At 45.4% G+C, this 27,504-nt stretch overlaps 1 protein-coding gene across 1 annotated transcript; it reads right to left on the bottom strand.

Moving 5' to 3' along the window:
- Window positions 1-1,702: 1,702 nt before the first annotated feature.
- LOC105734531 (protein SSX4-like) lies at window positions 1,703-10,696 on the bottom strand. Its single transcript, XM_064364563.1, has 7 exons — window positions 10,625-10,696; window positions 10,079-10,193; window positions 9,339-9,434; window positions 7,179-7,228; window positions 5,051-5,213; window positions 2,648-2,752; window positions 1,703-2,214 (listed from the first exon to the last, which is right to left on the bottom strand). Exons 1-6 carry the CDS (start codon window positions 10,694-10,696, stop codon window positions 2,652-2,654), a joined length of 597 nt encoding a protein of 198 aa, XP_064220633.1. The 3' UTR covers window positions 1,703-2,214; window positions 2,648-2,651.
- Window positions 10,697-27,504: the final 16,808 nt, after the last annotated feature.

The following is a 27,504-nucleotide window of genomic DNA, read 5'->3' as shown; positions in this document are numbered from 1 at the left end:
CTCTCAGATCTGGGGAACGTCTGCTCCTCCTGAAGACCCACAGTCTCCTTCCTGGCACCTTCTCCCTCTGGTGGCTGTGATAGCCCACACTTGGCCTTGGGTCTCCTCTGCTTCTTTGCCTGCCCCTCTTCTGTCCACCCTGCGTGTCTCTGTCTCCCACTGTCACCACTATGACCAGGATTGCCTCTCCCTCCCTGTGCCCTCCCTCTCCAGGGGCTCCTTGTTTTGGGAAAATGATCCCACAGCCTCTACCTTGCAACTGGGGACAGAACCCGAGGCTTGTTCAATTCTCTCGCCCGCCACCATACACACCTGTCCTTAATGTTCCTAAAGTCATTGAGCTCCAAACTCAGCCCCTCCTGCACCTGCCAGCTGTAGGACCTCTGACAAGATGCCTACCATCTCGCCTAGGCATCTCCTGAGGCAGGAGAATGGCTTGAATCCGGGAGGTGGAGGTTACAGTGAGCTGAGATCGTGCCCTTGCACTCCAGCCTGGGAAACAAGAGCAAAACTCTGTCTCAAAAACAAAAAACAACAACAAGAACAAAAAACACAGCTCCAATCCTGCCTCCACCTGGGGCTGGTGTTTCAAGTCCGTTGTGTGTGAATGAAGCCTTAATTTTTTCCATTCACACACGATTTGTTCTAAAATAGACTCCCCTTTGCCCTTCCCTTCCCCAGAACTGTTTCACCTCTGCACTGTGCAATGGTACACCTGAGAAAGAACTGTCCCATTCCCAAATCATTGTCCCCATCCCAGCCCCCAGGCCCTTAGTTGGTGAGACCCTTGATGGCCAGTCTCATGCTTCTGTACAGTGGACTTTCATGATGGCTCCGCTGCATAGACACTAAGTGGACTCTTCTATTCCCTGCCCACCATAGGGTCTACAGTGGACACATCTTCCTGATTCCTCCACATTCTGCAGTTGACAATTTCATCTGTGTCTCCTCCTACGTACCTCCAAATGGACCATCCCAGCCCTTGAACCCAAAAATCATTAGAGAGCAAAGGCCAAGATGCCTAACCACCTGCTGCAGAATCCTGCTCCAGGACTGAAGTGTATAGGCTCTATCAAAATAAAAACTGGAGGCCAAGTACAGTGGCTCACACCTGTAATCTCAGCACTGTAGGAGGCCAAGGTGTGAGGATCGCTTGAGCCCAGGAGTTTGAGACCAGCCTGGGCAAATAGTGAGACTCTCTTGAAAAAACCTAAAAAAATTAGTGGGGCGTGATGGGGTGTGCCTATAGTCACAGCTACCCCAGAGACTGAGGCGGGAGAATTGCTTGAGCCCAGGAGTTCAAGGCTGCATTGAGCTATAATCACGCCACTGCACTCCAGCCTGGACAGGGCAAGACCCCGTCTCTAGAAAAAACAAACAAACAAACAAAAACCCAACAACTGGAAACATCCTCCTCTAGAATGATAGTCAGGAACATGTCTGCCTTGTTCCCTGATGTCTCTCCAGCACCTAGAACAGCACTCAGCAGCAGTACGCATTCATTAGGTTTTCACTGAATAAATGACTCCTTTGACACAGCAATTCCACTTTTAAGAATCCGTCCTAAAGAAATACACACGTGCACGGTGCTGTGTGCACAATAATGAGAGGCACAAACAACTGGGGAAAGTTTGCAAATGTTTATTACCTGTAACAGATACAGCAGATACAGAGAATCACTGAGGGAAGTCTGCAGCAGGGAGTGCATGTTGAACAGGAAACAGAGTGAGGGAGGCTTAACCAGGACACATGGCAGTGGGGAAAAGCAGATGGGAGATGCTTATAGTGGTACTTGGGCTGTGTGTGTGTGTGGTGTGCGTGTAAATGCAGAGGAAAGAATCTGAAATTAAACACTCAGAACAGCCCTCAGTAATCACATCTGGGAGGGTAGTGCTGTTCTGTGAAGAGAATACCTGACAATACTACAATACTTGCTTTCTGAGGTAGGTGCATTGATACACAAATTGGAATATGTATTAAGTATATCTTGCTCATCAATGGAAACTCTAGTATCTACCAATAGCACACTATAAGAAAATACAACGGAAACGCTACCATCAAATTCTTGGCACACTAAGAAACATGATGTTCAACTTTTCACTGTTGTGAACACTTGCTATACGCCTGATGACGAGGTGTTCGCAGCCATGCCCATGTTAGCGAAAGGTCACCAAGTTCTGCTTCTCGTCATGGGCATGTGTCATATCCCTGAGGCTGAGGCAAGAAGGGAGAAGGAAAAAAGTGGCAGTGGGTTCCCATTGCCCGATAACTCAATCTCAACTCTTGACCTGCAGACCCTGCACACACCCTCCACTGTTCCTCGAAGTGAACAATGTGCTCATGGCACAGTGACCTCCTCACCTGGTTTCTCAATTCCTAGGCTAGAGGAAGGTGTGGCCCACGTATCAGGGCTGAGGCTGACATGGGATTTGGGAACCCACAGCATCCTGGGTAGGGAGGATCCCTGGATATTCAGGGCAGGGAGTAGAAAGAGTATGGGAAATCTCACCACTCAGCCTCAGTGCTGTACCCCAGAAAATTATGAGAAGGGAATGATTTGGGGAACAAGTGACAAGATGGGATACCAGTACTGTAACAGAATTGCATATCTGCAGGGATGTGGGGGATGAGCTGAAGATTCACTTACAGAGTTATTCGTCATCTTCCTCAGGGTCGCTGATCTCTTCATAGATCACCAGAGTCTTTCTCTCACGCAGTCTATGGGTCCAGGCATGTTTCGCCCTTTTGGGTTCTATAATGAAGAGTTGGAATATCAGAGTTGGGTAGATTTGAGAGTATTAGGCTCTGCTTTCTCAAAAGAAGGAGCTGCCTCCCTCCTCCCAAGTGCCCATGGCCCTTCTTTATCCAGTTTTCCACATTCTCTGGCTTAGAAAGGCTAAGACCTTAGACCCACACCAATACAGGCCAAATGCCAATTAAAGTTTTAGCTTTGGGCTCCTTCCGCTGTCAGCTTTAGATTCCCAGCCTCTTCACTTATGGGAACATTCACCCATACCTTCTTTCATTCGGCAGGTATTTGTTAAGGGCACACAGGCATACCTTGTTTTATAGCACCACATTTTTACAGTGCTTCACAGATACTGCAAGAAGTTCTCACCAATTTTATACTTTTCCATTATCATTATATCTGCTATGGTGATCTGTGATCAGTGAGCTTTGATGTCATTATTGTAATTGCTTTATAGTCTTTTAAGATGATTTTTTTTTATGTTTGTGGGTCCACAGTAGGTGTATATACTTACGGGGTACGGGAGATGTTTTGATACAGGCATGCAATGCATCATAATCACATCATGGAAAATAAGGTGTCCACCCCCTCAAGCATTTATCCTTTGTGTTACAAACAATTCAATTAGACTCTTTTAGTTATTTTTTAATGTACAATTAAGTTATTATTGACTATAGTCACCCTGTTGTGTGTAATTGTTTTGGGGGTACCAGGAACTGCACCCATAAAAGATGACAAACTTAATCGATCAATGTTGTGTGTGTTCTGACTGCTCCACCGACGAGCTGTTCACCATCTCTCTTCTTTTTCTTGGGCCTCCCTATGTCCTGAGACACAGCAATACTGAAATTAGGACAATTAACAACTCTACAATGGCCGTGTTCAATGAAGTGTTCAAATAAAAGAAAGAATTGCATGTCTCTCACTTTAAATCAGAAGCTAGAAATGGCAAAGCTTAGTGAGGAAGGCATGGCGAAAGCCAAGATAGGCTGAAAGCTAGACCTCTTGCACCAAACAGCCAAGCTGTGAATGCAAAGGAAAAGTTCTTGAAGGTGATACCACAAATACTCTGGTGAACACACAAATAAGAAAGCAAAACAGCCTTACTGCTGAAATAGAGAAAGTTTGAGTGGTCAGGATAGAAGATCAAACTAGCCACCACATTTCTTTAAGCCAAAGTCTAATTCAGAGCAAGAGCCAAACACTTTTCAAGTCTATGAAAGCTGAGAGAGGTGAAGAAGCTGCAGAAGAAACGCGTAAAGCTAGCAGAGGTTGGTTCGTGAGGTTTAAGGAAAGAAGCTGTCTCCATAATACAGAAATGCAAGGTGAAACAGCAAGTGCTGATGGAGAAGCTGCAGCAAGTTATCCGGAAGATCTAGTTAAGATCACTGATGAAGGGGGCTACACCAAACAACAGATTTTCAGTATAGATAAAATAGCCGCCTATTGGAAGAAGATGCCGTCTCGAACTTTCATAGCTAGAGAGGATTGACTTCAACTTTGAAAGAAGTTCTACTGTGGGTAAAATGCTATCAAACAGCACCATATACTACAGAGAAATCTTTCATGAAAGGGAAAGCTAATCGATGTGGCAGATTTCATTGTTTTCAAGAAACTGCCACAGCCACTCCAACCTTCAGCAACCACCACCTTGATCAGCCGGCAGCCATCAACACCGAGGCCAGACCCTCCACCAGCAAAGAGAGTGTGACTCACTGAAGACTCAGAAGATTGTTAGCATTTTAAACAATTACTTTAAAATTAAGCTATGTACATTTTTAGACATAATGCTATTGCACACTTAGTAGACTACATTTTTGTGTAAACATAATGTTTTCATGCACTGCGAAAAAAAATGTGTGACTCACTTTATTGCAGTGGTCTGGAACCAAACCCGCAATATCTCTGAGGCTGTATTGGTTATCAGACATTGAGCTGAGTAAGATATGATCCCAGGTTATCACAGATAGAATTGCTTGAGCACCTTTCATGTCATCAGGCCTTCCTGATTTAATGCCTCCAAACAATTTATCAACTATGATTCTTTATTTCTATTTTATGGACTAGGAATGGACTAGCTCAAAAAATTTAGAAGACTTGCCCCAAGTCACGCGGTTTTTTATATGGATGACAACTCAAGTCTGTGTCTCTGGAAGTCATGTCTAACATCTCATCTGGAGCTGGGCGAGCTCCTCAGCCCAGCCTGGACCCAGGCTTGTCTGGGGTCCATGCCACACACCCAACCCACACACCTGAACATAGGGAAGCCAGAGGGGTTGTTCCCAAATTATTTCCTCTTACCAGGTATCTTGTCAATCTTCTCAGAGGTACTTGGCTTTTCGGAGGAGTACATCGAGGTGCACAGTGGGTAGCACGGCGGTTTCACATCGTTTTGTGTGCCAGAGGTTTCTGGCACTGCCTCCGAATCATTTTCTTTCTCCTCTGGTGGCTCCCCGGGCAAGATCTTTGTAATGTGAAGGTCACAGATAAACAGTATCAGTGGCATTTCTATAGTGCTTTAGAGCTTACAAAGTGTCTTCACAGGCATTATCTTAATCAATGTTCTCAACAACGCTGGGAGAGTTATACATACCGAAATTAGGAGAAACCTGGGAGGTTAGAAGGGAAAAGAATGGCCTAAACAAATGGGGTTTCCAGGGCTACAATGCTTATCTTCACACTCTTTTAAGACTGACATCCTTGCCAACAGCAAAAGTCTCCATGTCATTGAGAGTGTGGTGTACAGAAGATTTGGAAAAGAATGGCATTCTAAGAATTCACAAGGTCTACAAAAGGAAGAGCTTCTATAAAATACAAGGTATCCCATATAAGCTTGTAGACAGCTGTCGAGTAAATGTAAAAACAGAGAGAGGGGACAAAACACCGCTGGAAAAGATGCTGTAGGGAGATGGATACAGGGAATGGAGAGGCAAATAAATGGTTTGCAGAAATTAGTCTAGGCAGCAAAGAAAGCAGTACCGGATATGGCATACCCCCTACCGAGGCACCAACAGTGAAAGAGGAATTAACTGAGGTGGCACTCATACCAACTTTGGTTGCACTGGGATGTGTCACTGACCAACAGTCTCAAGGTACTTTATTCAGCTTCCTCGTTTATGAAATAGTGAAACAATACATGTAAAATAGGCTAAAGGAAAGTCCTCTCTGAGCTGGTAAACACTGTTTGAATGTAATAATAAAAGTTATTATCTTTCATGATCCTTCTTTGAATTTGGTCTCCACACTGGCAACCCAACTCCCAGATCCCTTTACCCTCTAAGAGTTGAATCTGCAGTTGTGGGGTCACTCATTCAGGAGCCTCTGAGGGATCCCTCGGGCTGGGACTGGGGCTTCCCAGATGCCCCAGGTGCAGACAAGGCCCTCAAGCAGCTCACAGTAGGGAGGGGCCAATAGGAAAGTGATTCCTAATCCATGTGAATGGCCCCAGTAAACAGAGCAGAGGCCAGCTGGTCCTTTCCGTTGCAGAGTGGGTGTCTAAATGGAAGCACCAGCAGGCCCTATGGGGTAAAGCCCTGGTGAGCAACAGCTGAACTTCATCAACAAATGAAAACGTGAATGAGCTTTAAATGGCTTGGAGCTCTGGATTAGACTATCACTGCTACTGTGCCTCAGGTAAATTATTTAACATCTATCTCTGTACCACGATAGCCTCATTTTATTATTTTTCTGCTAACTATGATCTATAACATGAACTACGATTCTTTTTTCTTTCTTTTGGAGACAGAGTCTTGCTCTGTCGCCCAGGCTGGAGTGCACTGGCGCAATCTTGGCTCACTGCAATCTCTGCCTACCAGGTTAAAACTATCCTTCTGCCTCAGCCTCTGGAGTAGCTGGGACTACAGGCACATGCCACTACGCCCGGCTAATTTTTTGTATTTTTAATAGAGACAGGGTTTCACAGTGTTAGCCAGGATGATCTCGATCTCCTGACCTCGTGATGTGCCCACCTCGGCCTCCCAAAGTACTGGGATTACAGATGTGAGCCATGGTGCCTGGCCAACTATGATTCTTTACTTCCAGTTAATGGACCAGGAATCTGGAGCTCAGAGAAATAGAAGATTTGCACCAAGTCGCATGGCTTTTATATGGATGACAACTGAAGTGTGTGACTCATTATTTGGAGATAATAATAGAAACAACGTCATGGAGGTTTTCTTAAGGATTAGATAAATTAATCCATGTGAACTGCTTAATATAATATCTGGCATCACTATGAAAATAAAAGAAGTATTAACCATCTCAACTGTTTGTTAGTATTATCAAGCCATCGATGCTACATCAGGTGTTGTGATAAACACGGGGAGAAGGAGGCAGTGAGGGCATTTTTGATATTCTTCCACTCTTACCAGTGTTTACAACCATGGAGGGACAAAGGTTCTTTGGTACTTCAGATCTGGGAGATACTCACCTGCGGGAAGAGTCCCTGGAACAGGCCAAAAGTCATCGTATGACTTTCAACTGAAAGAGAATATATCAGAATTTTTCTTTGTCAGTAAATATTTCCAAACTCTAGAGAGACTTCCACAGCATCAGGGTATTCTGCAGCAGAGGGTTACGAGTCCACTCATTGTTGAGGAGTTGAGATTTGCTTCTCAGTTATCTTTAGCAATGGTTGGTGCACTTTAGCTGTGGCATCAACTCAGAATTTTCCTTCTCATCGTTTAGCAAAGGGGAATAAACCCATCACGGTCTCATCTTATTCCATTACATGTCTTTTACTTTTCCCCAAATGATTAAATTGGTTGGGAATCTGAATTGTATCCACTCAAAATGTGCAACAACTAAAAGTCACTGTACACTTAAAATGGGTGAATCTTATGGTATGTCAATTAAGCTGTGAAATGTGTGATGAACCGTGGATGATTTAGTCCAGTGGCTCTGAAATACTTTCAGTAGAAAGACACTCCTTTAATGTCAGAAACCTGGCAGATACTCAAGCACTGAATTTTCACACCTCTTACAGTGATTATGGGAGATTGTAGAATCTGGCTTGTTTAGCTGGGGAGTAATAGGTCTACCGGACAGTTGGGACATTCCAACCTTGTCTTATAATTGTGTTGTCAGAGCAGAAGAGCAAGTAAACACATATGTCCCATTTATATACTGAAATGCACAAAGATCTCTAACCTGAAATCTTTTTTCACCCTACATTATCTCTGCTCACTGACTAGTGGGAAAGCTCTCTGTATGTTGGATGAGGGATCACTCGTTCAAACTCTCTTCCAAGCTCAACATGGAGAATCGGGGTTGTCTGGGAATGAGAAGACTATTTGGTTTTGATAAAATACAGATAAACAGCAATCTTTGTTACATAATGTGTTTATCATCCTCTTTCATAAGAAATTTATCCAATACCTACATGCTGTTAATGAAACAAACTCTGGTAGTTTTTGGCACATCTACACTTTTAACATTTTCTTTTCACTTTTAACATTTTCTTTTCACTTTCAACTTTTTTTTTTTTTTTTTTTTTGAGATGGAGTTTCACTCGTTACCCAGGCTGGAGTGCAATGGCGCGATCTCGGTTCACCGCAACCTCTGCTTCCTGGGTTCAAGCAATTCTCCTGCCTCAGCCTCCCGAGTAGCTGGGACTACAGGCACGTGCCACCATGCCCAGCTAATTTTTTTGTATTTTTAATAGAGACGGGGTTTCACCTTGTTGACCAGGATGGTCTCGATCTCTTGACCTCGTGATCCACCCGCCTTGGCCTCCCAAAGTGCTGGGATTACAGGCATGAGCCACCATGCCCGGCCTAAAAGAAGTATTTCAAACACACAGAAAAGTATGTGGAATAATGTTGAGTCCAGTCAGATCTCAACATTATCCCACAACTATGTTAGATCTGATTTATTTATTCAGAATATTAGAAACACTGTAAACAGGCCAGACGCAGTGGCTCACACCTGTAATCCAGCACTTTGGGAGGCCAAGGAGGGCGGATCACAAGGTCAGGAGTTCGAGACCAGCCTGACCAATATGGTGAAACCCTGTCTCTACTAAAAATACAATAATTAGCCGGGTGTGGTGGCGGGTGCCTCTAATCCCAGCTACTTGGGAGGCTGAGGCAGAAGAATCGCTTGAACCCGGGAGGCGGAGGTTGCAGTCAGCTGACATTGTGCCACTGCACTCCAGCCTGGCGACAGAGCAAGACTCCATCTCAAAAAAAGAAAAACAAAAAAAAACAACAAAAAAAAACCCCACAAAAACCAAAACCCCCAAAACCACTATAAACAAGACACAGTTGAAGCTGTCTGTGCAGCCCTCACCAATCCCTACCCTCCCTCCTCCACTTATAGCCAGTCTCCTGAGTTTGACGGCTTTTTATTCGCATTTATGTTTTAATACATTTACCATTTACTTATTTATTATCCATAACAATATATATTCTTGTTTTGCATGTTTTAGAATTTTATATGAGTGACCTCTGTAGAACTTTCTGAATGCATTTTTTTTCACTCAGCCCTGATGTGTATGAGGAGGCAAATGCCTGAGTATCTTTCCCAGGTAGCTGAGCAGAAAAGCAGCTGGGCTTGAGGAGACCCTTTCCAGCCCTTTCCATCTACTCACCCAGATGCCCAGGGTTAGAGTCTCTATGAGAATCATCCTCCCAGAAGTTTTCGGTCCATTTACTATGCATGAAAAATGGGAGGGGGATGTGGAAACCTAGAAAGAAGCAAAATGCTTATTCCTTAAGAGACAAGCTTAGGCCTGGCACGGTGGCTCACGTCTGTAGTACCAGCACTTTGGGAGGCTGAGGCGGGAGGACTGCTTGAAGCCAAGAGCTCAAGACAAACCTGGGCAACATAAAGACCACCATATCTACAAAACAAAATAAAATTAGTTGGGCATGGTGGCACATGCCTGTAGCCCAGCTACTCCAGAGTCTGGGGCAGAAGGATTGCTGCAGGAGTTCGAGGCTGTAGTTGAGCTATGACTGCACTACCGCACTCTAGCCTGGGTGACAGAGCGAGACTGACTCAAAAAAAAAAAAAAAAAAAGAGAGAGAGAGAGAAGCTGAGAGAGAGAGAGAAGCCAAGGGTGGGGGGCCAGGATGCCATGGACAGTTGTACTCATCAGAACAGGTGCCTACGGGGGAACCACGCAGGTCCAGGTATGAGCTCCACTGGCCAGTCCCTGCCCTCAGCCCTGACAGGCTACAGAGGAGCAGAACACCCAGAAGCTGGCTTGGGATTTTTCCCCGCACAAAAGGAAAATGTGGGGTACTTTCGGCAGCCTGAGAAGTAGCCAAAGCAGGAAAAGGGATGCTCATGTGTCCCCAGACTTGGCTGTATCTAGAACTTTGTTACCTAGTCTACGCAAGGACTCATAGTTCTCCTTTATGTACGCATAGGTGCTTTTCTCCGAGTATTTCAGCTTTTCCCACTCGTTCTTAGAGAAGTATTGGGCAATATCATCAAAGTCCTAGAAAATAAAAAGGAAAAGAAATTCTGGCAGTCACTCAGCTAGGCATTTCTGCCATCCAGGGGGAACTGCTTCCTGTGTGCTGGATGTGGGGATGGTAATCCCTCCTGGTTGATGCCACAGCTAACTGAGACGGCACGGGCAATCTTCCCTAGATTCTCCCCTGGCACACAGTAGGGCTTCAATATTGCTGGCAGGCTCTCTTTCCACCTTCCAGAATGGACTGAGAGTCACCTAATGTAGTGCCAGGTAACAGACTTGTCCTCAAGGATGCTAGGTGATGACAGAGCCAGGGTGGGAGACTCCCAAGGGCCCAAATCTCCCAGAGACCCTGCTCCTTGTCCCCAGCACCTCTGTCTTCCCCTCCTCAGAAACTTGGCCACCCTACACTGTCCCCTGGGCCACTACTCTGCCCCTCCAGGTCACCTCACCTCGCATTTATCCTCTAATATTTGCTCATCATCACCAGGTTTCTTTGCAGAGCTGTTGTCATCTCTGTTCATGGCTCCAGGAGTAGTCTGACCTGTAAGAGAAACAGCCTGAGTTAAAGGCCCTGTGGTGGGGGAAATCACTGAAGGCCGGCCGCAGTCACCTGGAGTCAGGTGCTGCATTTCTCCATCTGTGGCATCCCCGAGTAAGGACATGGGGAGAAGTCAGATGAAAACAGGGAGTCAAGGGTCTCAGGGAGAAGTATTGATTGGGGATGACAGCTTTCCTAAGGGCAAAGCAGCCTTGAGTCTTTGGGAGGGGGTTGGCTACTGTTGTTGTCATTTCCCTAGAGGTAGACTTACCGTAAAAGATGTACAGACCCTTGTTGGGGAGGCAGGGACATGGCTGTGTAATTTTATTGAGTGGGGGCGTTCTGACACCTCAACTCACTAAAGGAAGGGAAGTGAGTCCCAGAGATCACATGGTCTCTCTGGTGATGGATCTGATCAGGCAGAGGGATGGGGGATTCTGTTCCGTTAAAGAGAAATGAGAGAAATGAACATTGCTAATATGAATGGATTTAGAGGCTATTACTGGGTTATGTGTAAATTAATAGGAGGAAGAGAGCTAGAATCTCCAAGACTACGAGAGCCTGCCATCACTTGGAGAGAATATGGGGCATTTCAAGATGCAGCAATCAGCCAGGTGCAGTGGCTCAGGCCTGTAATCCCAGCACTTTGGGAGGCCAAGGCATGCAGATCACTTGAGTCCAGGAGGTCAAGACCAGCCTGGAAAACAGCAAAAAGCCCATCTCTACAAAAAAAAAAAAAATTAGCTGGGGTTGGTGGTGTAGGCCTCTAACATCCCAGCACTTTGGGAGGCCGAGGCAGGGGGATCCCAAGATCAAGAGATCGAGACAATACTGGCCAACATGGTAAAACCCCGTCTCTACTAAAACTACAAAAATTAGCTGGAAGTGGTGGCGCACGCCTGTAGTTCCAGCTGCTTGGGAGGCTGAGGCAGGAGAATCACTTGAACCTGGGAGGCAGAGGTTGCAGTGAGCCTAGATGACGCCATTGCACTCCACCGTGGCGACAGAGTGAGACTCCGTCTCAAAAAATAAATAAATAAATAAATAAAAAATATCAGTAGGGGCAGGGTGGTGTTCGCCTATAGTCCCAAGGCTGAGGTGGGAGGATTGTTTGAGACCAGAAGACAGGAAAGAGGAGGTCAAAGCCAGCCTGGCCAACACAGGGAAATCCCATTTCTACTAACAATAACAACAAAAATGTACCGTGGGCAGGGTGGCTCCGGCCTGTAGTTCCAAGGCTGAGGTGGGAGGATTGCTTGGGCCCAGGAGGTGAGACCAGCCTGGGCAACGCAGCAAAATCCCATCTCTACAGAAAAAAAAAAAAAAAAAAAAAAAAACAACTAGCAGTAGCAGGGGCGGAATGGCACATGCCTGTAGTCCTGAGGCCAAGGTGGGAGTAGCCCTTGAGCCCAAGAGGTTGAGGCCAGCCTGGCCAACATGGCAAACCCAGTTTCCACTAAAAAAAAAAAAAAAAAATGCCATGGGCAGGGTGGTGCATGTCTGCAGTCCAGAGGCCGAGGCAGGAGCATAGCTTGAGACTAGAAGGCCGAGACCATTCTGGCCGATATAGCGAAACCGTTTCTACTAAAAAAATAAAAAACAAGCAGGACGGTGGCCATGGAAGTCTGGATCTGCTGAGGATTGTGTAACAACTCACCTAACGAAAAACAGGAAAAAAAAACCTTAGTGGGGGCGGGGTGGTGCGCAACTGCAGTTCCGTGGCCGAGGCGGGAGGATTGCTTGAGGCCCGAAGCCAAGGCCAGCCTGGCCAACGTAGCGAAACCCGGTTTCCACTTAAAAAAAAAAAAATGCCATGGGCAGGGTGGTGCATGTCTGCAGTCCAGAGGCCGAGGCAGGAGCATAGCTTGAGACTAGAAGGCCGAGACCATTCTGGCCGATATAGCGAAACCGTTTCTACCAAAAAAATAAAAAACAAGCAGGACGGTGGCCATGGAAGTCTGGATCTGCTGAGGATTGTGTAACAACTCACCTAACGAAAAACAGGGAAAAAAAAAACCTTAGTGGGGGCGAGGTGGTGCATGTCTGCAGTCCACAGGCCGAGGCAGGAGGACTGCTTGAGCCTACGAGGTTGTGACTGTCCTGACCAACAGAGCAAAACCCCGTCTCTATTAAAATACAAAAAAATAAATTCGCGGGGCCGGGATGGCACGGGCCTGTAGACCTGAGGCCGAGGCGGGAGAATCCTCCATCATGGCGGTCCTGAAAGGCTAGAGGACTAGCCGTCTTTGTACTCAAGATTTCCAGAACCCCAAGGACTTGAGGGGTCTCAAGAGGCTTCCCGCTTTTCTATCTGTCCCCCTTAGCCTATCTAGGGTGTTCCTAAAAGAAAACCTACCTCAGAGACAAAGCAGCGGTGGCAAGGCCTACGACAGTGAAGGCGATGTCTCCAGCAAGATGCGAGGTCGGCAGAAACGGCAGTTAAGTATGGCTGTAGGAGGAGATAATATTCTGCAAAGTAACCGCCCAAAGATGATGGACCAATCAGGGTGGGGAGTGAACTCCATCTGGTCAGTCAGAAGTCAGAACAGTAGGCGGGACAAGCACAGCAGGTGTGGGGTCTGTGCGTTCAGGGCCCGGGGACAGGATACTCCGATTATCCCGCCTAAAGCATCTCTTGGGATTGGCTACTCCAAGTTCAGAGTACGCATGCTCTTATTTTCTCTTTCGATTCTCCCTGCACCCCACTCCCGCGACCCGTGCATTTGTTATTTAGTTTCGATAAACAGCGTGTATGAGGCAGGTTGCCATCTTAAATTCTTCCTATCAGTTTCTAACTTTTTCAGGTATGGAATTTTTCCTAGGAACTCTGTAGTAACAAGAAATTTGGCAGGCCAGGCGCAGTGGCTCACACCTGTAATCCCAGCACTTTGGGAGGCTGAGGCGGGCGGATCACGAGGTCAGGAGATTGAGACCATCCTGGCCAACATGGTGAAACCCCGTCTCTACTAAAATACAAAAAAATTAGCCAGGCGTGTCGATGCACTCCTGTAATGCCAGCTACTTGGGAGGCTGAGGCAGGGGAATCGCTTGAACCTGGGAGGCAGAGGTTGCAGTGAGCCGAGATCTCACCACTGCACTCCAGTCTGGCGATAGATTGAGACTCCATATCAAGAAAAAAAAAAAAAGAAAAAAAGAAATTTGGCGGCCGGGGCAATGGCTCACGCCTGTAATCCTAGCACTTTGGGAGGCCGAGGCGGGCGGATCATAAGGTCAGGAGTTTGAGACCAGCCTGAGCAACATGGTGAAACCTCGTCTCTACTAGAAGTACAAAAATTAGCCGGGTTTGGTGGTGGGCACCTGTAATCCCAGCTGTTCTGGAGGCTGAGGCAGGAGAATTGCTTGAACCTGGGAGGCAGCGAGCCATGACATGCAACTGTACCCCAGCCTGGGCAACAGAGCGAGACCCTGTCTCAAAAAAAAAAAGAAATTTATCTCTACAAAAAATAAAAAAATTAGCAAGGCGGAGTGATGTGCCTGTAGTCCCAGTTACTCAGGGGGCTGAGGTAGGAGGATCGCTTGAGCCCAGGAGTACAAGGTTGCAGTGAGGCATGATCCAGCCACTGCTGTCTATCTGAGCCACAGAGCAAGATCTTGTCTAAAAAAAAAAAGAGAGAGAAAGTGGGCCACAGGGCAAGATCTTGTCTAAGAGAGAGAGAGAGAGAGAGAGAGAGAGAGACAGAGACAGAGACAGAGATAGAGAGAGAGAGAGAGAGAGAAAGAAAAGAAAAGAAAGAAAGATTGATTTAAACGAGTCAGTCCCAGTGGCTCAGGCATGAGCCACCCAACACTTTGAGAGGCTAAGGCAGGAGGTGGAAGGATCACTTGAGGCCAAGAGTTCTAGAACAATCTGGACAACACAGTGAAAGCCCCATCTCTATAAAAAGTTTTTTTTTTTTAGATGGAGTTTCTCTTATTGCCCAGGCTGGAGTGCAGTGGCACAACCTTGGTTCACCACAACCTCTGCCTCCCGGGTTCAAGTGATTCTTCTGCCTCAGCCTCCTGAGTAGCTGGGATTACAGGCATGCACCACCAAGCCTGGCTAATTTTGTAATTTTAGTAGAGACGGGGTTTCTCCATATTGGTCAGGCTGGTCTTGAACTCCCGACCTCAGGTGATCCGCCCGCCTCGGCCTCCCTAAGTGCTGGGATTACAGGTGTGAGCCACTGCGCCCAGCCTAAAAAGTTTTTTTTTAAAGAAATTTAAACCTAAAGAAAAAAAACACTTCCATATATGTTTTTTTCTAGAAGACCAAAGAACCAGAAATATATTTTACCCCTCGATACTAATAATATGTACAATAATAGTATTAAAAAGGATATGTAATTAGGGCTTACTGTGTTCCTCAGGGAGCTCATAAGTCAGTTTCTCTGGTAAGTCTCTCCTACCCTCATCCCTAGCACTTCCATCAAGTCCCTATTTCTCGCTGGGCTTTCCATCAACAGCCCTGATCTCTCTAAGATTCTCCCAGAATGACAGTGAGCTCTCTTAGTGCAGGGACAGGGCAGTGGCCCTTGTGCCCAGCACAAAGCCCTTTATGTGCATCTTCCCATTAATTTCCACAATCTTCCTTTGAGTTAAATACTATTATCATCCCCAGTCTGCAGATGTTGAGACTGAGGCTCAGAGAATTAAGCAGTCTGCTCAAGGTCACATAGTCAGTGGGTGGCACAGCTGGGATTCACCCCCAAGATGAATTGAGTCCAAAGCCTGTGCTTTTATTTATGTATTTATTTATTTTTAATTAAAACTTTTTTTTCTAGAGATGGGGTCCTGCTATGTTGCCCCTGCTGATCTGGAAGGAACTCCTGGCCTCAAGCAATCCTCCTACCTTGGCCTCCCAAAACACAGATTACAGGAGTGAACCACCCTGCACCCGGTCTCAAAGTCTGTGCTTTTAATTACTCTACTATATTGCCTCGAATATTTGTTGAATGAATGAATGCATCTTACAACTGCAAAGGTTCTTTAACATAATTTGCATACTTACAGTCACCTCAAATTCCCTCCTGCTGCTATAACAAATCACCACAAACTTTGTGGCATAAACAACATAAATTTGTTCTTTCACAATTTTGGAGGCCAGAAATCTGAAATCAGCTTCACTGAGTTGAAATCAAGTTGTCAGCGGGGCTGCACTCCTCCAGAGGCTCTAGAAGAGAATCTGTTCCTTGCCTCTTCCAGCTTCTGGTGATTGCCCGCATTTCTTGGTTTGTGGCTTGATATGGTTTGGCTCTTTTCCCCCACCCAAATCTCATCTCAAATTGTAATCCCTGAGGATTACAAATCCCCATGGGGGCAGTTTTCCCCATGCTGTTCTTGTGACAGTGAGTGAGTTCTCATGAGATCTGATGGTTTTATAAGCATCTGGCATTTCCCCTGCTTGCACTTCTCTCTCCTGGCACCATGTGAAGAAAGTCCTTGCTTCCTCTCCTCTTCACTTTTGACCATGATTCTAAGTTTCCTGAGACTTCCCCAGCCACGCGGAACTGTGAGTCAATTAAATCTCTTTCCTTTATAAATTACCCAGTCTTGGGCAGTTCTTTTTTTTTTTTGACAGAGTTTTGCTCTGTCTGTCACCCAACCTGGAGTGCAGTGGCACGATCTCCGCTCACTGCAACCTCCACCTCCTGGGTTCTAGAGATTCTCCTGTGTCAGCCTTCTGGGTAGCTGGGACTACAGGCGCCCACCACCATGCCCGGCTAATTTTGTATTTTCAGTAGAGACGGGGTTTCACCATGTTGGCCAGGCTGGTCTTGAACTCCTGACCTCAGGTGATCCTCCTGCCTCAGCCTCCCAAAGTGCTGGAATTACAGGTGTGAGCTACTGCACCCAGCTCGGGCAGCTCGTTATAGCAGTGTGGGAATGGACTAATACGTGGCTGCATCACTCTAATCTCTATCTCCACGGTCATTGCCTTCGTTTGTTTTCTGTTACTATAATGGAGTACCACAAACTGGGTGATTTATAAAGGATAGAAGTTTATTTGGAGTACAGTTCAAGAGGCTGGGGGGAGTCCAGGAGTGTGGTGCTGGTAACTGGTGAGGGTTGTCCCATGCTGGAAGGATGAAAGGCAAAACAAAAGCACGTGCAGGAGACAGACAGAGAAAATGTGCCTAAGCTCCCTTTTATAACAAATCCAGTCTGGTGATAGCTAATCCGCTCTTGTGATAATGGCATTAATCATTTCCTAACAGCTTCACCTCTTAATATTGTTACAATGGCAGATAAATTTCAACACAAGTTTTGGCGGGGACATTCAAACCATGGCAGTCATACTGCCTTCTTCTCTTACGTCTGTGTCAGATCTCCCTGCCTCAATCTGATAAGAACACTCATTCTTACATTTAGGGCCCACCCAGATAATCCAGGAGAATCTCCCCATCTCAAGATCTTTAACATAATCACTTTTGCTGTTGTGCGTTAACACTCACAGGTTCCAGGGGTTATGATGTGGCTTTCTTTTGGAGGGGCATTATTCAGTCTACCACAGTCTGCCCTCTGGCCCCCAAGGATTCACATCTCTCCCACATGCAAAATACATGCACCCCATCCCCAAATCCTCAAATGTCTCAACCCGTGCCACATTAGCTGAAGTCCACTATCTTATCCAAATACAATCAGCTCAAAAGCATCAGATCTCCTCATCTAAAATAGGTATGGGTGAGACTCTGGTTATGAAACATCCTGGGGCAAAATTTTCCTGCTGTGAATTTGTGACACTAGAAAACAAGTTATCTGTTCCAAAAACATAGTGGCGGGACAAGTGTAGGCTAGTAGTTACAGATATTTTCATTTCAAATAGGAGAAAATGGAAGAAAGGAAGCAGTCGCTGCTTCCAACCATTTTGAAATCTAGCAAGACAAATTCCATTTCGTTTCAAGGACTCAGAATAATCCTCTGTAGCTTGAAGCTCTCCCTCTGGTCCTATGGCCCTCCTCTCAGAATGTACGTCATAGGGATTCACACCTTTAGACCAGCAGGTCCTTTGCGTATCTTTCCCAGATAATATCATTTCTATTACTGGCTATGGCTGAGCACAGTGGAAGAGCTCCTTGAGTCACGTGCCTAATCTCTTCAGCACTAGCAAACATTCTTGACTTTCTCTCTAGAGCATGATTCCTGACAGTGCCTCTCTTAAGTTTAGTGTCTTTTGCATTTTTTTTTTTTTTTTGACGGAGTCTCACTCTGTTGCCCAGGCTGGAGTGCAGTGGTGTAATCTCGGCTCACTGCAATCTCCACCTCCCGGGTTCAAGCAATTCTCCTGCCTCAGCTTCCCAAGTAGTTAGGACTACAGGCATGTGCCACCATGTCTGGCTAATTTTTTGTATTTTTAGTAGAGACCAGGTTTCACTGTGTTGGCCAGGATAATCTCGATCTCCTGACCACGTGATCTGCCTGCCTTGGCCTCCCAAAGTGCTGGGATTACAGGCGTGATGCCATGTTGATAGGCTGAGAATTTCCCAAATCACCAAGTCCTGGATCCTTTTTGCTTAATTGTCCTTTCCTCAGTTTATCTCTTTCCTCTCACATTTTACTATAAGCAGCAAGATGAAATCAGGCCATACCCTTAACACTTTGCTTGTAATACCTCTTTAGGTAAATATCCAAGATCATCACTTACAATTTCTCTTTGGATTTCAGATAAATAACACACATTGCTTGTAATTTCTACTTTCCACATAACTGTAGGACACCATTCAGTTAAGTTTTCTGTCAGTATGTAACTAGGGTTGCCTTTCCTCTGGTTTCCGATAACATGCTCCTCATTTCCTTCTGAGCCCTTATTAACACACCTTTGATGTTTCTGTTTCTACCAGCATTCTGCTTATGATGATGTCTGTGTTCTTGAAGACGATATTGGCTTTCTTTCCCATGTTCCTCACTTCTTTCTGAGCCCTCATCAGAACTGCCTTCAATGTTTGCATTTCTACCAACAGTCTGTTCACGTAAATCGAGGCTTTTTCTATCAAGTTCTTCAACATTCTTCTGGCCCCTACCCAGCCATTATTCAATTTTAAAGCCACCTTCACATTTTTAGGTATTTGCTACAGTAGCACTCCCCCTCTAGGTGCCAAAATTGGTATGAACTTCTGGTGGTTACTGTAATAAATTGCCGCAAACTTGGTGGCAGAAAACAACACACATTTCTTCTCTCAGAGTTCTGGAGGTCAGAAGTCTGAAAACAGTTTTGCTAGGGCAAAACCAAGGTGTTAGAAGGGCCATGTTCCCTTCTTAGGCTCTAGAAAGAATCCTTTCTTTTCTTTCCTTTTCTTTTTTTTTTTTTTTTGAGATGGGAGTCTCACTTTGTCACCCAGGTTGGAGTGCAGTGGTGAAATCTCGGCTCACTGCAACCTCCACCTCCCAGGCTCAAGTGATTTTCCCACCTGAGCCTCCTGAGAACCTGGGACCACAGACATGCACAAACACACCAGGCTAATTTTTTGTATTTTTGATAGAGACAGGCTTTTACCATGTTGCCCAGGCTGGTCTCAAACTCTTGAGCTCAGGCAGTCCATCCATCTCGGCCTCCCAAAGTGCCGGGATTACAAGTGTGAGCCACCATATGTCTGGTGAGAATCCTTTCTTGCCTTTTCCAGCTTTTGGTGGCTGTTGGCATTCCTTGGCTTCTGGCGGCATTACCATCTTAGTGCATTTTGTATTGTTATAAAGGAATACCTGAGACTGGTTGATTTATAAGGAAAAGAGGCTTATTGGGCTCATGGTTCTGCAGACTGTACAAGCATAGCACCGGCATCTGCTTCTAGTGAGGGCTTCAGGAACCTTCCAATCATGGTGGAAGGTGAAGGGGGAGGAGGCATGTCACATGGCAAAGAGAGGGAGCAAGAGAGATGCCATGCTCTTTTATTTATTTATTATTTATTTTTTTATTGTACTTTAAGTTCCGGGGCACATGTGCAGATCTTGCAGGATTGTTGCATAGGTACACACATGCCATGATGGTTTGCTGCGTCCATCCCCCTGTCACCTACATGAGGCATTTCTCCCAATGTTTTCCCTCCCCTAGCTCCCCACCCGCAACAGACCCCAGTGTGTGATGTTCTCCTCCCTGTGTCCATGTGTTCTCATTGTTCAACATCTGCCTGTGAGTGAGAACATATGGTGTTTGGTTTTCTGTTCTTGTGTCAGTTTGCTGAGAATGATGGTTTCCAGATTCATTCACGTCCCTGCAAAAGACATGAACTCACCCTTTTTTATGGTTGCACAGTATTCCCTGGTGTATATGTGCCACATTTTCTTTATCCAGTCTATCATTGATGGACATTTCGGTTGGTTCCAAGTCTTTGTTTTTGTAAACAGTGCCAGAATGAACATACGTGTGTATGTGTCTTTATAATAGAACAATTTATAATCCTTTGGGTATATACTCAGTAATGGGACTGCTGGGTCAAATGGCATTTCTTTTAAACAACCAGCTCTCGTGTGAACTAACAGTGAGAACTCACTCATTACCGTGCAAAGGGCACCAAGCCAGTCATGAGGGATCTGCCCCCATGATCCAAGTACCTCCCACCAAGCCCCACCTCCAACATGAAGGATCACATTTCAACCTGAGATTTGGAGGGGACAAACATCCAAACTATATCAATCACTCCAATCTTGAAGGCCAAATTTCTCTCTCCTCCATCTTCACATTGTCTTCTCCTCTGTATACCTCTTCAAATCTCCATCTGCCTTTTTTTTTTTTATAAGGATACACGTGATTGCATTTAGAGCCCACTGTCATGGTTACTATTAGATGTCAACTCGACAAGATTAAGGACTGCATAGATGGCTGGTGAAGCATTGTTTCTGGGTGTGTCTGTGAGGGTGTTGCCAGAGGAGACTGACATTTGAGTCAGTGTTTGACTGTTTGTTAGAGGAAGACCCACCCTCAGTGTGGATGGGCACCATGCAATTGGCTGCCAGTGCAGCTAGAACAAAGCAGGTGGAAGAACAGCAGTTTGCTTGCTGAGTCTGTTTGGTCTCTCTCTTCCTCTCGGCTTCCTCTCCTCCTGCCTTTGGACACCAGACTTGGGTTTGTTGACCTTTGGACTCTGGGACTTGCACCAGCAGCCTCTCAGGGGCTCTTGGACCTTTGGCCTGAGACTAGGGCCTGTACTGTCAGCTTCTCTAGTTTTGAGGCTTTTGGATTTGGACTAAGCTATGTAAGTAGCTTCTCTCTTTCCCCAGTTTGCAGACAGCCTATCATGGGACTTCACCTTGTAATCATGTAAGCCAATTCTCCCTAATAAACTCCCTTTTATATATATATATATATCCTATTGTCTCTGTCCTCTGAAGAGCCCTAACCAGTACACCCACTCAGATAGTCTAGATAATCTCTGTATGTCCATATCCTTAACTTATCACATCTGCCAAGAACCATTTTCCAAATAAGGTAATATTTATAGGTTCTGGAGATTAAACCCTCATATCTTTGGGAGTCATTATTTAGCCCATTGCAAGGAGTAAGTCAGAAACCTTGTTCTAAAGTTCTGGGGTGACTGGGTTTGTAAAGGAGTGACGAGTTTTTTGAGGCCACGTGGGGTAGTAAGCAGTCCAACCTGTTGGGAAATGACATGATTTGGCTGTGTCCTCACTCAAATCTCATCTTGAATTGTAGCTCCCATAATCCCCATGTGTTGTAGGAGGGATCTGGTAGGATGTAATTGAATCATGGGGGCGGGCTTTTCCTGTGCCGTTCTTGCGATAGCAAATAAGTCTAACGAGATCTGATGGTTTTATAAAGGGGAGTTCCCCTGCACATGCTCTCTTGCCTGCCACCATGTTAGATGTACCGTTGCTTCTCCTTTTCCATCCACCATGATTGTGAGGCCTCCCCAGCCATGTGGAACTGTGAGTCAATTAAGCCTCTTTCCTTTATAAATCACCCAGTCTCAGGTATGTCCTTATAGTAGTGTGAGAACAGACTAACACAGGAGGGATATGGGCTGTGTAGTCACACAGACTTGAGTTCACTTCCCAGCCCCAACATTTGATGACCTTGGACAGGTCACTCAACCTCCCAGGCCCTCCAGTTCCTCCTCTGAAATGAGGCAATGATCGCACTTCCCACACAGGGCTGTTGTAAGGTGTGCTTGCAAAGCACTTAGCATAGGACTGGGAACATTGTGAGTGATCAAAAAACAATTAGCTGTTGTTATTAAACCACAAACATGAGAATAATACTACGCATTTACTCTGCGCCTGCTCTGTTTCAGGTTTACGGGGAGTCATAAAACATAATCCCCAGAAACATACAATGTAGATGGCCTTATTGCCCCATGCCATAGATGTAGACTCAGAGACTAAGATTTGTCCAAAGTTAAATAGTCAACAAACAATAGAGGAAGGACAAAGACCTGTCTGGCTGATTCTTCCCCTCAACGCGACTCTCCACCATAGGAGATTCTAAACTCCAGTGTCCGCAGAGAGCATGTGTGAATGACAGGGACACATCTACAGGCAGGAAAGTCTGTGGCCAGCTGTGTAGAGGGACTTGCTGACTGTCAGGGCTGCAGACTGCGGTGTGAGAAACCAGAATGGTGGAGATCTTTTTGTGTAGCACTTTCCCGCAGAGAACAGCAGAGATCTTCTGCCCTGGTGGTGGCAACAAATCTCTGCGTGAGGGCAGGGCCTACCCTGGGACCCAGGATGCTGCAGACCGCCTGCCCCAAGGATGGATGGATGAAAAAGCCAGCATTGGCTGGGCCTGGTGGCTCATGCCTGTAATCCTCCAGCACTTTGAGAGGCCAAGGTGGGCAGATCACTTGAGCCCAGGAGTTTGAGACCAGCCTGGCCAACATGGCGAGACCCCATCTTAAAAAAAAAAAAAGGCCAGCATTATGTAGCTCCTGGAGTTCCCCATGATTACCCAAGAATATTATTTATTGAGCCCCAAATTATTTCAATCCATAATATATTTTCAGTTCTTTTTCTTTGGAAGTAAACTTTGGCCAGGCACGGTGGATCACGCCTGTAATCTCAGTACTTTGGGAGGCTGAGGCAGGCAGATCACTTGAGCCCAGGAGTTCGGGATCAGCCTGGTCAATATGGTGAAACCCTGTCTCTACTAAAAATACAAAAATTAGCCAGGGGTGGTGGTGCACACCTGTAGTCCCAGCTACTTGGGAGGCTGAGGCAGGAGAATTGCTTGAACCTGGGAGGCAGAGGTTGCAGTGAGCTGAGATTGCACCACTGCATGCCAGCCTAGGAGACAGAGCAAGACCCTGTCTCAAAAAAAAAAACAGAAGAAAACTTTACATTGGTGAAATATTGCACAAATAGCAACTATATCACTTGAAAAGAGTGGGAAAACCCAAGATGCGGGCGATGGTATTGTCGTCCTCAAGGTAAACCGTTGCTGTCAAGTAAGACATCAGAAAAATATATGGGTCAGGCTGGGCACGGTGGCTCACACCTGTAATCCTAGCACTTTGGGAGGCCTGGGCGGGTGGATTACCTGAGGCTAGGAGTTTGGGACCAGCCTGGCCAACATGGTGAAACTCCGTCTCTACTAAAAATACAAAAATTAGCTGGGCATGGTAGTATGTGCCTGTAATTCCAGCTACTTTGGAGGCTGAGGCACAAGAATTGCTCGAACCTGGGAGGCAGAGGTTTCAGTGAACTGAGATCATGCCACTGCACTCCAGCCTGGGCAACAGAGCAAGACTCCATCTCAGAAAAAAAAAAGCCAAAAAACAAAAACCAAAATAATAATGATAATAATAATAATAATAAAATAAAACAAAGTAAAAGAAAAATGTATCTGCCAGTTTTATGGTTCAATAACTTAGACTTTCATTCTTTTTTTTACATATATTTTTATTTTTTGTAGAGACAGGGTCTTGCTATGTTATCCATGCTGGTCTCAAGTCCTGGCCTCAAGGAATCTTCCCTCCCTGGCCTCCGAAAATGTTGAGATTACAGGTGTGAGCCACTGCGCCTGGCCAACTTAGACCTTCTTGTATGTATTTCTGGTATAACAGATCGTCACTGGAGAGATTTTGTTATTATCTATAAAGGTTTTTTAAAATACCTTTGTACCATTTTACATTCCAAATAGCTGTGTATGAGAATCCCAGCTCCCACATATCTATGCCAACATTTGCTATGGTTGGCTATTTTTTTTTTTTTTTTTTGAGACAGAGTCTCGCTCTGTCACCCAGGCTGGAGTGCAGTGGGTCACTGCCTCCTGGGTTCAAACGATTCTCCCATCCCAGCCTGAATAGCTGGGACTACAGGCACGAGCCACCATGCACAGCTAATTTTTGTATTTTTGGTAGAGATGGGGTTTCACCAAGTTGCCCCAGGCTGATCTTGAACTCCTGGACTCAAGTGATCCTCTTGCCTCAGCCTCCCAAAGTGCCAGGATTAGGGTGTGAGCCACCGCGCCTGGCCTAAATTTAGCTATTTTAATGAGTGTACAGTTGCATATCATTATATTTTTATCTATCCCTAATGACAATGATGTTGGGTAGCTTTTCATGTACTTATTTGTTATCTACATATTTTCTGCTCAAATCTTTTTGGCTTTTTTATTGGGTTACTTTCTTATATTTGAGTTTTGCGAGTCCTTTCTATATTGTGGCTACACGTCCTTTAACAGTTACATGCTTTACAAAAATTCTTTTCCCTAACACGTGGCTTTTTTTTTTTTCATTCTCTTAACTGTGTCCTTTAAAGAGCACATTTTTTTTTCGATGAAATCCAATTTATCAATTTGTTCTCTGGGTTGTGCTTTTGGTGTCGAATGTAAGAAATCTTGGCCTGACCCAAGGTCACAAACTTTATTTCCTGTCATTTCTTCTAGAAGTTTTATACGCTTAGGTTTCACATGTAGGTCTAAAATCCATTTGGAGTTAATTTTTGTATGGGATGTGTGAGGTAGAAATCCAGGCACATTCTTTTGCATAAAGCTATCTAGTTGTTCCAGCATCATTTGTGGAAAAGGCTATCCTTTCTCCATCACTGCCTTTGCATCTTAAAAAAGGGCTGTCCACATATGTATGGGTTTATGTCTGGAGTATGTACTTTGCTCTATTTATCTATTTGATTTTAATACCAGTATCACACAGCGCTGATTACTACAGCTTTATAATAATTATTGAGCCGGGTAGTGTTAAACCCTCTAGCTTTGCTTTCCTTCTTTTAAGAGTTGTTTTTTCTCCTCTTGATCCTTTGCATTTCCGTATAAATTTCAGAATCAGCTTGCCATTTTTACCAAAAATCTTGGTAAAGTTCTGACTGATATTGTGTTAAACCCATAAATTAAATTTGGGGAGAATTGACATCTAAACAATATCGACTCTTTCAGCCTATGAACAAGGTATAGCTCTTCATTGATTTAGGTCTTAGTTTCTCTCAGCAGTTCTGTAATTTTCAGTGTACAGGTCTTGCACATCCTTTGTCAAATTGAACCTTAGGTATTTCACATTTTTAATGCTATCGTAAATGCCTTTTTTTTTTTTTTTTGAGACAGGGTCTAGCTGTGTGGCCCAGGCTGGAGTGCAGTGGCGTGATCTCGACTCACTGCAACCTCCACCCCCAGGTTCAAGAGATTCTAGTGCTTCAGCCTCACAAGTGGCTGGGACTACAGGTGAGCACCACCACGTGTGGCTAATTTTTATATTTTTAGTAGAGACAGCGTTTTACCATGTTACCCAAGCTGGTCTCAAATTCCTGACCTCAAGTGATCTGCCCACCTTGGCCTCCCAAAGTATTGGGATTACAGGCATGAGCCACTGTGCTGGGCCAGCTATTTTGTTTGTTTGTTTGTTTTTGAGAGTGGATCTTGTTCTGTCACCCAGGCTGGAGGGCAGTGGCACAATCTCAGCTCACTGCCATCTCCACCTCTTGGGTTCAAGCAATTCTTATGCCTCAGCCTCCTGAGTAGCTGGGACTACAGGCATGTACCATCACGCCTGGCTAATTTTTTGTATTTTAGTAGAGACCGGGGTTTCCCAATGTTGCCCAGGCTGGTCTTGAACTCTTGACCTCAGGCCTCCCGTCTTGGCCTCCCAAAGTGATAGGATTACAGGAGTGAGCCACTGTGCCCCACCTATCATCATCATTATTATTATTGTTTTGAGATGGAGTCTTGCTCTGTCGCCCAGTCTGGAGTGCAGTGGTGAAATCTCAGCTCACAGCAACTTCCACCTCCTGGGTTCCAGCGATTCTTCTGCCTCAGCCTCCCAAGTGGCTGGGACTATAGACATTTGCCACCATGCCCGGCTAATTTTTGTATTTTTTAGTACAGATGGGATTTCATCATATTGACCAGGCTGGTCTCAAACACCTGAACTTGTGATCTGCCCACCTCAGTCTCCCAAAGTGTTGGGATTACAGGCGTGAGCCACCGAACCCGGCTGACATTATTTTTTAATTTTAACAATGAGCTTACCTTTAACCACAAATTTGTTATTTTAATGTGCCCCTCATTTAATATTTTTTTTTTCCTAAAAATAGAAGCCATTCCACAAAACCTTTTACTTACTACTCACTACCACTATCAATAAACTATTAGAGCGGTGGTTCTCAACCAGGGGTAATTTTGCTTTCCAAGGGACATTTGGCAATGTCTAGGAAATTTTCATTTGTCATAGCTGGGACTGGGAGTGCGCTGGCATCTAGTAGGTGGAGGTCAGGGTTGCTGCTAAACATCCAACTATACACAAGACAGCCCTCACAACAAAGAATTATCCAGCATAAAATGTCCATAGCATTGAGGCTGAGAAACTCTGCGTTAGAGGTAGATACACAGATGTGCTCCTCACAATTAATATACTTGGTAGACAACATGGCACGGGCAGATGTGGCAGGGTTTGTGTAATTTCACGTAAGTTTCATCCTTTCCTCAGATCCTATAAGATTTTTATCCTTTCCTTGTTGGGTGAGACATTCCATGGTCCTTCTGGTGTGCAGCCTCCCTCATTGCAAAGGGTTAATAAACTTGACACTGTCAGATTACGGGTTTGTTCCTGGTGCTCTTAGGCTGATAAATCAGGCTTTCTAGCCTGATGTATCAAGCTAGGCTAAATTCATGGTGTGGAATCAGATTATCCATTTCAGGAGGCATTTCTGTGAAACTGGGCTAGTCCAAAGACTGGAAGAATGGGAGTGGAGGTGAGTAACTTCTCAGCTGATCCTCTGAAGGATAGGCAGGGTGAGCTGAGTGAAGGACTGAATTTATGAGCATCCTTGGCTGAAGCACTCTCTACTTTCAGTGACCTTGCTGCTCCTTTTTTTGCGTCAGCAACCTCCTCAGCACCTGGGGGCTTAATGTCCAGATGGTCGCCCAGCCCTGTGGCCTGAACCTTCTGGCAAAACTGATGTGTTAGTGGGGCTGTGTAACTTGGGTTTCTATGACAGCAGCCCAACCCAGCCGGACCACCAAGCACAGCATCCTTGAAAGGTGGTGGCACTGGTGCCCAGGCTCAGCATCTTTTTCAGGTGAACATTGAGATCTGCACTGCCTGCCGATAGCAAAATTCAGATGCCAATATCCATCAAATCTTGAATAATTCATCAAGTGCTCTTCCTCCTTTGGCCCAGAAGTTCCCACAGCTTCATTGGCCCCTGGCCCCTAGGGGTAATTCCTTTCAGCCTGCAGAGCTGCAAAGCAAAGTAGCTTAGGCCATTTGCTGAGAAATCTGGGACACAGGGTCGTCCCCTGAGGGCTTTGAACCTGCTAGTGCAGCTGGTACATCCTGGTACCTGGGGGAAGAGGCTTGGACAAAATCACCTGCTGAGACACAAACAGCACAGGGA

This window comes from Aotus nancymaae, unplaced genomic scaffold (assembly GCF_030222135.1).
Source record: "Aotus nancymaae isolate 86718 unplaced genomic scaffold, 86718_ANA_hifiasm-v0.15.2.pri h1tg000058l, whole genome shotgun sequence".
NCBI lineage: Eukaryota > Metazoa > Chordata > Mammalia > Primates > Aotidae > Aotus > Aotus nancymaae.
This window is presented reverse-complemented; position numbering and strand designations above follow the sequence as displayed.

Excerpts from the sequence above, each read along its gene's own strand:
- LOC105734531 (XM_064364563.1), bottom strand. The coding sequence starts at position 10,696 with ATGAACAGAGATGACAACAGCTCTGCAAAGAAACCTGGTGATGATGAG. Across the intron at positions 7,229-9,338 it reads CTCTAACCCTGGGCATCTGG|TTGAAAGTCATACGATGACT; the intron begins GTGAGTAGATGG and ends ATTCTCTTTCAG. Across the intron at positions 5,214-7,178 it reads TCCAGGGACTCTTCCCGCAG|ATCTTGCCCGGGGAGCCACC; the intron begins GTGAGTATCTCC and ends CACATTACAAAG.